General features: G+C 37.2%; 1 protein-coding gene across 1 annotated transcript; it reads left to right on the top strand.

The window, feature by feature from the left end:
- Window positions 1–3,462: 3,462 nt before the first annotated feature.
- On the top strand, window positions 3,463–12,027 carry PARP11 (poly (ADP-ribose) polymerase family, member 11). The gene is made up of 7 exons (XM_009894101.1): window positions 3,463–3,600; window positions 3,699–3,819; window positions 4,963–5,038; window positions 6,525–6,597; window positions 6,685–6,815; window positions 10,986–11,137; window positions 11,596–12,027. Exons 1-7 carry the CDS (start codon window positions 3,463–3,465, stop codon window positions 11,907–11,909), a joined length of 1,005 nt encoding a protein of 334 aa, XP_009892403.1. The 3' UTR covers window positions 11,910–12,027.
- The last annotated feature ends 354 nt before the right edge of the window (window positions 12,028–12,381 follow it).

The following is a 12,381-nucleotide window of genomic DNA, read 5'->3' as shown; positions in this document are numbered from 1 at the left end:
CACCATCTTTGGGGAAGGCAGATGGAGAGGTGATGGCGCTGTGCTTAGCGCGACCGTGTCCCGCTAAGCGATCAGCTCCGGAGGGGGTCGGTAAAAGGGGGTGACCGCAGCGGTGGTCCCCTGCAGCACAAAGGGGGTAAGTGGTGATACAGCTGCGGAGGGCGCTGTCACTTCGCGTTGTGTCCCTTCGCAGTGCTAATGCTGTTGTTCCTGCTCGCCGGCCCTGCGCTCTCACCTCAGCCAGGGGTCCTGCCCAGGTGCCTTCTCTAAGGAAGAGCCAGAGGGTCCCGTAGCACTGCTAGCGTTCCCAGCAGGGAACTGTACAAAGTTGGTGTCTGTAGGCAAAAGAGGCTTTGGCAATGAAGCACCATCCTCCAAATGAAAGCGGACAGCACAAAAAAAGCAGACAGAATAGCTTCTGTGTTTTTTACCCTGAGGGTGGTGAGGCACTGGAACAGGCTGCTTGGAGAAGCTGTGGATGCCCCATCCCTGGAAAGTGTTCAAGGCCAGGCTGGATGGGGCTTTGAGCAACCTGGTCTAGCAGAAGGTGTCCCTGCCCAGGACAGGGGGGTTGGAACTAAATGATCTTTAAGGTCACTTCCAACCTAAACCATTCGAGGATTCTACACACTGTAAAGCGTGTTTATCAGTCAAACTTAAAAGTACTTCTGGAAAAACGAGGCAGTTTGTTACCAGTAGTAAGTAAAGCCGTTCAGTCATGGCACAACACACAACGAGCATTCATTCTGTTTAGAAGGATGTTTTTGCTGTCATTGTGTTTATTTTGAGCTGTTCTGGTAACTCCTGGACTTGTAGAAACAGTACTAGTAATGGGAGGTGAGAGACCTTCTGTTAGCAACACCGTTGCTAATAAAATTCTCGTTGCTGCATCTTTGATAGTTGACATCCGGTCATCCAGAAAAACCCACTGAGACACTTGGGCTCACTCTATGTGCATTCAGAGTTTTGGGACAAAAAGCTGCCTGCTTCTTATAAATGGTGTGGATTTGATTTTAAATTCATCGGTCAGTTCAGCAATTTCCTTCAAGCATTTTGGATTTGTGTCACCTTTGAGAACAGTTGTCTTGTTTTTATGGCTTTATGCGTTCATGCCTTTGGGTCATTCTTCTGTACTTCTGAGTAGCCTGGGATCTTCCTGCTTACCCTAGCCTTTGTGACTAGACTAGACATGTTAACTGAATATAACATCTTCGAAAGCAATGGCAATAACTGTTAAGTGGTTTATTCTGGAGGCTGTGTTGCCCCCAGAGGAGCACACGTGTATTGATGATACAAATATGCCTTCACTGTTTGTAACTTGTTCAAAAGGCATTACTGATTTTATTGATCAGATTCAAGGCCCTGAACTAAAGTTGGGGTGGAGCTGAAATCTGGCAGTTTTAGTGGGAACATGAGGAAACTAAATGTTACCCCAAAAAAGCCTGACTTGCTTTACTCTTAGCTTTAAAAAAATGTAGACTACCTCTTCGTTCTCTCTGTAAGAGATAACATAGCGAAATACTCATCTGAGAGGAAGAATCAAGTTAAAGGTGAAATACCATCAAAAGATGTCAGCTTGGCTTTAACACCAAGCATGTGTAGGCTCTGTGACTTTGTATTGCTGTGAGGAATAGAAGAGATTGGCAGATGCCTTCTGAAATAGAGAACAATTTTTTTATCTCTCTCAAAGTATTTTCCACACAGCTGATGTACCTTTAGTGTAGTTCTGCTTGTCCTTGAGGCAGCTATCCATGTATGTAGCCTTGTAGGCTTCCATTTGTACTCAAGTAGGTTTGCCCTTGGGTTCTGCAATTTAGAGATGTTGTGGAGGTCCGCTTTTAATTCCCAAGTTTTCTAAGCAGCTAGATTTTTGTAGCCCTTTGGAGCTTTTGATGATTAGAATACAGTCTCAAGCTATCACCTCAAAGAGGTTTCTGGGATTCTTTTGAAAAACAGCTGCAGAGGGCTAGCTTGCGAGAAATGAGGGGGAAGGATAGTGCTAAAGAAGTGCCTTCTGAAGTGCTCCTGCCCTTATCTCCTGCCCCAGTAGCACTGGCCAGCTGGTGCCTACTTCTGGTTTCCAGTATTTACATTCTTCTGGTCTCTACTTTTTTTCTGAGTTGAAGTGTCCAGGAAACAACTGAAGCATCCAGGATATCACTGGACATTGTTTGACTTACTTATGCTGGAGGGTGTTATTCCACTTTTTGGAAGCAAAAATTAAGTTGAGGAAATTGTTGGGAAGAGTTCCAGTGTTGGTTAAGAAGTTACAGTGGATGAATTGCTGACTTTTACTGGGAGTAGGGCAAGTTTCTTTCTCTGAAAGAGTCCCCCCATAGATTTTGGAATTTTAGATTTTGGAATTTTTGCTTGAGGGAGGTGGGGGTGGCAGACAGGGTAGACATGTTAGGAGGTATATGCAAGTAGAGTCAAGTACTTTCAGAGTTTCCACAATTTTATTGATGAATGAAGAAGGAGCTGAAATCTGGCAGAGACTGTTTTTCTGAAGGTATTCCGGCATAGCTCTTGATAGTCTTGAACGTGTCTAGCTGCTTTTTGAACTTCCATAAACTTGCAGCATCCACAGCATACCATGAATAGGAATTCCATAGATTGCCATCTGTTTTATGAAGAAGTTTCTCTTTCACTTGTTTTGGACTTGACATGTGCAACCTTTGATACGTCTCCTTATGTTGGAAGAAAATGTGATTCATTATTCCCTATTCAGTTTTGTCATGATTTTGTAGACCTCTGCTATATTCTTTCCTCAGTCCTTTTTCTTCCCCCTGCAGAATCCTAACTATAGTCATCATTGCTTGTGTGGAAGCCATGCTGGCTTTTGGTGTGAACCTTCTTTATAATTACAGGTACAGAGTACCAGTAATTTTACTGTATCAATTTTAAGTGGGTGCATTAGGCGGGGAACAAACATTCATGCAGTGTTGAGGAATAATGCGCTGTGGACTTGCACAGTTAAATAATTATATTCTTTGTCTTAGCTTTTTAATTTTTTTCTAACGACTTCTGATACCCAGTCTGATTTGTTCACTGTTGGTGAGTACCTAGTAGATGTTTTCATCAAGCTATCAGATGTAACCCCAACACCTCATTCCTGAGTGGTAACTAGCTCGGAGCCTGTTGTATGTAAGAATGACCTTGCTTATATGACCATCAGTATGAAATTTCGCACCTCTCTTTGATCTGATAAAGCCTGTAGCTCTTGCCTTTACTGGCACACTTACAGACTTTTGAGAGAGTTCTGAAAATGTTTAACTAACCTAAAGGATAATACTGTATAAGTAGCAAATTGAGAATTTTTCTCTGAAAAAGAGAAAACAAACCTGGACTCTGCCTGCCAGGGTTCAGGATTTTTTTAAGTATTGCAAATTCACTTAATTTTGCTTTATTATTAATTTCTCAAATAATGCATTTTTGCAAATAGTGTGAAAACTTTTTTTGTCAATGTTTCAGGAAATGCTTCAAAGAACATCAGAAGATTTTTTTCCAAAGATGGAAAGTTCAGTTGAAGAAATGGATACCTCTGATACCCAGTGGGGCTGGTTTTATTTGGCTGAGTGTGGTAAATGGCATATGTTTCAGGTAAATACCTATGAAGTTATATTGCCTATGATGGATTCCATACGTCAAATTGCCTATCACTGAATTTGTCTAAATGTGCTTTTTCATTTATTTTGAAGACTGATTCAAACAATCATTGCTCTGTTAGCAGTGAAGATATTGAAAGGAGCTTCCGAACAAACCCACATGGTTCTGTTTCTTTTACTACGGCAAAATTTAACTACATGCTAGACTTTTCAGGTATGTATCTTTTCATAGAGTAAATTTAAGTAATAGAAGGTGCCAGGTACACCAGTTCATTCAGCAAATTATTGTCCTCGTATCTAGTATACAAACTTGTGATTGGAAATGTCTTCTTTACTGGAAAGTACATAGGAGTTCTTAGAAGCGGCTGTCCTATTACATTTGCTAGTGTAGTTTATTAATAAAGTAGCATGTCTTGTTTAGTAGCACTCCATCGTGTTACTGCCACTTACCTCAGCTCTAGGTGGTATGTAGCGTACTTCTATGGGACTTGGAAGTTTGAACCTTTTTTCTTAATTGTGCAACCGCTTGTAAGCTTGAAAAATCTCTTTCCTTCGGAGTCTGCATAAGAAACATTGATATGAAGGAAGCTTTCTGCAAAATACTGGCATAAAAGTGATTTTATAATTCAGCAGGTAGTTGAAGCCAGTTCTGTTGTCAGGATAACAAGGAGACAGGCGAAAGGATTATGGCTTCTTTTTTTCTCTCTCTTTTTTTTTTTTTTTTTACCTTTCCCATCCATAGATTTATTTTCTGATTAAATTACAAACCAGCTATATGCTTAAATAGAAGCCTCTTCCAAATCAAAATAACAGTATTTCAAACACAAGTGAGGACTGGGTAAAACAGCAATGTACTGCGACTAAAGTAGTATGTAACAATACAAGGAGTTTTATGTTTACTTGTGTTGAAATGCCTGTTTAAAAAAAACCGAACATCTGTTCTGTTTGCATCTGGAATAAAAACGCTAAATGCAAGTGATAATCAGTGATTTTTATGCTGGGTCATGATGTCTTGCATTAATGATAGCAGTAATATGCTTTGTCATCCTAATTGTATTAAAGTCAGCGGAAGTTTTGCCAGTGATTTAGTGGGGCTGAATGTTTGATGGGTATTTTAACAATAAACCTTTTGTTTGTGTAATATTTGTGCACTTTGGCAAGTCATAAATGACAATGATTCTGAGACCAGTATTTAGAAACATTTATAGAAAATGCTGATCTGTTAATTGCTGAAATAGGAGTTCCTGTCAGGCAACTTTGAGTGTGGTAATGTTATTTTAAAAAATGACATTTAAATGTTTCATATGCTATAGATGAATTCCAGAAACTTTCATCATAACTCTTGTTTTATACTCAGTGATGAAACAAACCAACCTAACTACCCTTAAGCAACGTCCAATAAAGCGAGCTCCTTTTTCTATCAGTGCTTTCAGGTAAGGAAATAAAAGGAAGACTCCTTATTTTTATTTTATTCCTGATTCTTCTAAGTAAAAAGAAACAAAAATATGCTTTATATTTATTGTTTATAGTTATTTACTTTTTGCATCAAACAATTTGAGAGGTTGAACCAAGGCAGGGGAGCTAGTCAGGTGAGGAAGGAAGACATTTCAGAGGAGACGAGTGACAAAAGAATTTTTAGTTTTTTATCTTTTTCTGAGAAAGTAAGGAACTTGTAGTGGGAGGGGCAAGTTACACTGAATATTGGTATCCTTTGGCAGGGTTCTTGCTTTAGTCATTGGAGAAGCAAAATGGGGTAGTTTGTTCCATTGTAATAATGACTTCATAAATTATTTAGAAGTATTATTGTAACAGCAAAAAAGATTGAGTTATATTTTCTTGCCTGTATGTTTTAATCATATACTCTAAAATGAATTGAAATGACAAGAAATTGCATCAAAACAGTTGCAGATTGTTTTATGAGTCTAATTGCTTTAGATTGTAAGTTTCTTACCATTTGATCAGTCATTAGAAGTAAAGCTGTCCTGACATAAATCTGATGCTCATGAAACAATAAACTGATCTATGCAGTGATACTACCGCAGGTAAAATTGACTATATGGAATATGTGGAGGTTTTTCCCTAAATAGTTTCTTAGAAATAATTTAAGTTCTGAATTGTAGTCTGATTATACTTTGAAATTGGCATGTGTAATAAGAAATGTAGTAGCAATCTTTTCACACTGATATTCAAGAAGGACTCTTTTTTTTTTTATTGAAGTGTCAACTTTTTTCAATGGATATTTGCTGAAGAGTGCATGCAATAATGTGGCAATTCACTTTCGGTATTTTGTTTCTTGAATTATTGCATTCAGTACTCTATGTGATGAGATCATTCTTTACTTTCAGGAGATTGCTTCTAGGTTGTTTTTTAGGCTTACAAGCTGCTATGTATGTGGTTTATATGCTTAAAACACTTTTTTGAGGGTTTGGTTTTTTTAAAAAACAAATTCAACTATAATTTTCAAGTGTGTGTTTCTAACATGATGCTTTTAAATAGTTCAGGTGAGGGCTCAGTATCCCGAGGCTTAGGCTAGTTGTAATTTGTGAGTTTGGAATGTTCAGGCTATATCTACACTCTCACATTTCTAAATTAGTGTTGCTCTCCTGATGTTGTGTACCTTTCTGGCCATCTCTTCTGATTTATCTTCCTATCTTATCTCTTTTCTTGGTAGATGGTGTATTGAAACTGTTCATTACTGTGGTTTATTTATAATAAGCTAAGCCAGAACTTGAATGCAAAATAAGACCTCTTGCCTTCAACCTAACTTGCTGACAACAGCCTTTGTTTAAATTAAAACCCTAAGTAGTTTTGTATAAGTTGAGTTTTTTTGCATGCTGTATTGTTCGGAGCACGATTTTGACAGGAAGAAGATGCCTCATGTCTTTGATGTGATGTTTTTTTACCTTTTTTTGTTTGAAGTTTCATCTGTGAAAATGAGGCTATCCCTATGCCTTCACACTGGGAGAATGTAAATACTGAGGAGCCATATCAGGTAAGACTTGGTATGCAAGTTGGTCAAAAGCACGTGATAATGAAATAATGGATTGAATTGAAATCGTACTAACCTCTTTTTTTCCAGCTTATTCCATTGCAAAAGAAAACAAATGAATATAATGAAGTTTCTAGTCTCTTTGGAAAAACAATGGATAGCCACCGAATTAAAAGAATTAAGAGAATACAAAATCTAGACTTGTGGGAGTTTTTTTGCAGGTGAGATTATTTCTAAACCCAACAGTCTTAGGATTTTTAACAGAGCAGATCTTGAAGGCATGCAGCAGAAATATGTTTAATTTCTTTATCATTAATGAAAATATGTGTTACTTTTTATCTTTTATTAATTTTCTTATTTGTCATTCCTCTGTATTCAAAATTCCATTTCCAAGACTCTGTAGCTTCCACATGTGCAAAAATTAGATGTAGATGTAGCATAGATAAGAATGATGGAATAAAGATGTTGGATGTCCATGTGGTAGATGCCTGTGATACTTACAGTGCAGTAAGGAGAACACAAATAACCTTTTTGTAAAATAATTCCTTGACAGCCTTGTATTATTTTATTTTTTAGGGAACAAAGCAAATTTATATCTGTGGCTTGTTTAATTTCTTGACTTTATGCAATTAAGACAGAATTAAGTGTCCAATTAGCACGTATACATGCAATTTCTTGAAGTTTAATGTGCTACAAAAACTTATTTCTAAGTTCTCTGCTTTTCCCTATTCATATTGTGCTGGCCTGGAAGAAGTAGGAAGTGCCGAGTTCTGTTTCCACTTACTTCGTATCATCAATCTTAAGCAGTTATATTTGACAAAAGATATTTGTGTAGCCTCTAAGAAGGAGTACATATTAGAATCAATTTTACATATATGTTACACTATAAAAACCAACTGAACTAAGTTAGTGAGGAAATAACTAAGCAGATGTATATTAAAAATTGGCATGTTACGTGATCTTTTGAGAGATACGTAATTTATTATTAATTGAAATCTGTATCATGAATATGCATAAGGAAATGAATTTAAGTTCTTGGCTAAGAGAGTTAGCTGCCTCTTAATTGCAAATCTATTTGATTATATTTACCTGCATAGGTATTAAGCATTATTTGCTTGGCCTTGTGTTTCAACATCTACCTTTCTACAAATACGTTTCTGTAGAGGTGTATTTATACCATCTGAATACCAATCTTAATTTTTGAGAATAGAAATAGCAAGCAAATGTCAAAGTAAATGTCCTTCAGATCTCCAGTGTAGATAGAAGAGGGGCACAGGGGAAGACCTCTTTTGCTTAGCTTAGGAACTGATGTCGTTTAGAGAGTGCACTAGTTTTCCTGACTGGTTAGTGAGTAGAATTCATGATTTAAGAACTCTGAATCTAAGGATTCTGTGCTAGAATATTCTCAAGGTATGAAACAGAGAATGGGCATTATAATTTCATACATCAGGAGTATTATAGTATTGCTATATCGCTAACTGCAAGGTGCTTTTTAGTACCTGTACAGTATAAAAGTATATGGAGAAAAGTAATTTTAGTTTTAAAACTTTTTTCCTGTGACAAAAAAATGCAAGTAACAATGAAAATTGCTAGAATAAGTATATGCAATTGAGGCTTAGCTGCTTTTCTGCTGAGGGTAAAATACAGCCTTGGAGTAGGTGGGCTTACACGCACTGATGAAGAAATTATTGCCTGGTAGTATAATACAACAAAGAAGATATTCCGGCATTTCAAATTCACTAAAAGTTCTTTTGGTGTCCGATGTGGGAAAGTGAAAGTAACAGAAGATGAATCTTAGTGTAGCGTATTTTGGTTTATGCATCTCAGTTTGGAGTTGTAGAGGAGTGCACCAAGTAGAAAACAATGCTTAGTCAGTGAGATTGCTGTCCATCTTCAGAAAAAGCTTGTGTGCTTGCGTATGTACAAAGAGCATGTCTCTCGGTATTTAGTTTTGCTTTAGGCTTCTCCTTTATTGAATGAACTGGCTGCATGAGAGCCTTCTGAGTGGTGGATCAACTTAATTTTGTTTTACTGCATTAGCTTGTCACTGCTGGTGGAAAGTGCTAAGACAATGTGGTTTAGAATACTTAGACTCCTTGATTTCTGTTCCAAATCAACAAAAAGTCCTGCTGTGGCATTTCTGCATTCTGCAAAACCAGCTTCCCAGTGCGCTCAGTATATTCCACTACTTATAAGGAACAATTGCTACTTAAGCTTTTGTGGGTTTGAGCAAGTGTTTTGTTTCATTAATTAAATTTGAGCATTAATTCAGTGATTAAATTTGAGCATTGCTTGAATGATTATTTGCATCACTGTAGTGGTCAAAACATGTTTGCCTTTTATCATAGTTCCCATATTAATGACTATTTTAAATTGGTTGTATGAAATCAAGTAGTTGGAGGTAGTGAAGGACGTTACAGAACATTTTTGAACAATTGATTATTCACCTTTTTTATACATCTGTACTGTTCCCTATTTCACAAGAAGTTACTCCAGGCTACCTCTGTACACTGTCAGAGATCAGCAGCCAACAACAAGAGGGCTGCTGATTGAAAAATTTCAAAGGTTCAGCGTTACTAGCCCTTAGCTCAGTGGTGTTGCTTCACACAGGTAGTTTTGTCAAGATGCAGGGAATCTTGGCTCCTGGGTTTTGTTGATTTGCTAATAGAGTGGAACTTGAGTGCCTGGAACCTCTCTGCTTCTGACAGAAAATGTCACAAAGGAGGTTATTAGAGAAATCTCTCAGATGCCCTTGAGATTCTGTTGACATTCTTCTGATTCGGAAAGCAGTTGTAGGTGGGGAAAAAAAAAAACCCACAAAATATTAAGTTGCCAAGACATAGCTATTTTAGTTTGCACTAAACGGAGGAGGGGAAAAAAAAAAAAAAGGGCTGAACAATAAAACAGAATAAATACATCTTTCAAGCGAAGTACTGCATCAATTTTTACCTTCTGTTGGATGTACTTGTTTCTAAATAATGCATAATTGCAATGTAATGCCACTAATGCGATGAAGAATATTTGCGGCTTTACTTTAAGTATGTAGCACAGTGCCCCATGTACTGTGGCTTTTATAGGAAGAAAATTCAGGTACCTAAACAAGAATAAAGCTATTCAACTTGGTTTTACCTGGACAGTCATAGGGATCATAACTATGAACAGCTCAGTGATTTAGACACAGCGCCAGAGTCCACTTCTTCGTGGATCTTAGGAAAACCCAGCTGTCAAAGTCACTTTAAAAAGACTGATGGAAAATATATCTGTTCTTTAACTGAAGGTGTGCCATGGCCCTCTATCCATGAGACTGTAATATAGCTTCACCCTAGTATAAGTTTTTTTTTTTTTTTTTTTTTCAAAATTCTAGACTGATGTAACCCTGTCAGTGCGTGACTTAGCTGTTTTAAAAAGTATGTGAACCATAAATTGAGAAAACCATTATGAAATCACAGAATCACAGAATGGTCAGGGTTGGAAGGGACCTCTGGAGATCATCTAGTCCAACCCTCCTGCCAGAGCAGGGTCACCTACAGCAGGTTGCACAGGACAGCGTCCAGGTGGGTTTTGAATGTCTCCAGAGTGGGAGACTCTACAACCTCTCTGGGCAGCCTGTGCCTGTGCTCTCCCTCCCTCAAAGTAAAGAAGTTCCTCCTCATGTTAAGATGGAACTTCCTATGTTCAAGTTTGTGCCCGTTCCCCCTTGTCCTATCACTGGGCACCACTGAAAAAAGACTGTTCCCATCCCCCTGGCACGCTCCCTTTAAGTATTTGTAAGCGTTAATAAGATCCCCCCTCAGTCTTCTTTTCTGTAGACTAAAGAGACCCAAGTCCCTCAGCCTTTCCTCATATGAGAGATGTTCTAATCCCCTAATCATCTTCATAGCTGTAATGATCATGTTGAAGTCATTTTACCTAAAAATTATAGGTAATTTTATTTTTAATTTTTTTGCTGGTTTACTTGTGTTATGTACTTTATAATCCACTAACTTTGTTATCCCTGCCACCATGCTATTTAAGTAGGTGGAAGCAACAAAATGGGAGAAAAATGCCTTTCTTTTAAAAATGTATCTGCAAAAACTGACCACACTGAAACTAATGCCAAATGAATAATGTTGATAAAATTGTTATAAAAGACCTTTTTTCCTAATCTTGGGTTACTTCTGAAAATAGTCCACAGCATCCAGAAGTGTGTAATTTCTAAATTACAGAAGTGTGTAATTTCTAAATATATACCTTAAGAATTCTGATCCATTTAAAAACTAGAATCATCTAGACCCTTGTGAAAGGGGAATGTATGGAGTGTTTTAGGTCTGTCCCCCCCGCAGTGTTTTCAGGGTAGCAACTTAATTTGATTGTACAGATGTTTGTAATGCTGTATTGTGTGTTCTCTGTAGGAAGAAAGCTCAACTAAAGAAGAAAAGAGGTGTCCCAACTATTAATGAGCAGATGTTATTTCATGGTACCAGTAATGAATTTGTAGAAGCAATATGTATTCATAATTTTGATTGGAGAATAAATGGGATGCATGCTGCTGTATATGGAAAAGGTATGTATTTTTGTCACACACAACAGTTTGGTGATCTTAACAGTTCAACATTGTTAAGTGTTCCCTATAGTATGTTCTTTGTGATGTACTCCCTGTGTTTAGCTCAGAGCTGTTTAGTATAGGTTTGCTTTTACATCAAGTGTAATTAAGAACATTAGGATGCAGTAAGGAATGTAATTGTCACAACTGCCTGATAGGACCGGGGAGCATGGGGAAAGGATGCCCAACAAAGCAGCATTGATCACAAGACAATCTCCCTACTAAAATGTTCCCGCTAAAAATATTTGGTCATGTTACTATAATCTTACAATTTAGAGGAAAGGAAAAAAAAAAAATTGGATTCCTAATGAACATAAAAGAACAGACATCTTTCATCCTCCTGATACCTATATCCATGCTGTCATGGATAAAATGTCATGATAAGAATGTAATCAGATATTTTTTTTTTTTTTTGAAAGGGACCTATTTTGCAAGAGATGCATCATACTCCAGTCGTTTCTGCAAAGAGGACATGAAGCATGGAGATACTTTTCAAATTCATGGTGTGAATCTGCAGCCTCATCTGCATCGACCAGATAAAGTCATGTTTCTTGCTCGCGTATTAACTGGTGACTATATCAACGGTGATTCAAAATATATGAGGCCTCCTTCAAAAGATGGAAGTTTTGTGAACTTGTATGACAGCTGTGTGGATAATACCTGGAACCCAAAGATCTTTGTTATCTTTGATGCCAACCAAATCTACCCTGAATACTTAATAGAATTTTGTTAAGTGTGAAAGGAGCTGAACTGAATATTGTTTGTGTCTTTTTGATACTTTTGTTCCTTTTGTAAAGACAACAATATAAAAACGTGAAGTGTGAAAGGAGAGAGGTGACAGAAAAGCTAGCATATGTGTATGGAGGAGGGAAGCTATTAAACATTTGAGAGAGATTGTCAAACTGTTTTTAAAAATCTGTAAACTGTACTAATGCTTTTTTCAAATGTAGAGACTATTACAAATTTGGAATTCCTTAATAAGCCTTAAATACATTGGGCATTGGTAAGTTTTCAAAGGCACAATTTATGTTCTGATTTTTTTTTTAATATATTACAAGTATTTATTCATGTGGTAGAAATATGCCTGTTACATAGTATGTGTATGATGAAACTAATCTTTTATAAAGATTGTCTGTAGACCATAAAAACAACAAAAACAAGAACAAAAACCCAGGGCACTTGACTGCATCTGCGTGTATGTCTGT

This window comes from Charadrius vociferus, unplaced genomic scaffold, assembly GCF_000708025.1.
Source record: "Charadrius vociferus isolate BGI_N301 unplaced genomic scaffold, ASM70802v2 scaffold561, whole genome shotgun sequence".
Taxonomy (NCBI): Eukaryota; Metazoa; Chordata; class Aves; order Charadriiformes; family Charadriidae; genus Charadrius; species Charadrius vociferus.
This window is presented reverse-complemented; position numbering and strand designations above follow the sequence as displayed.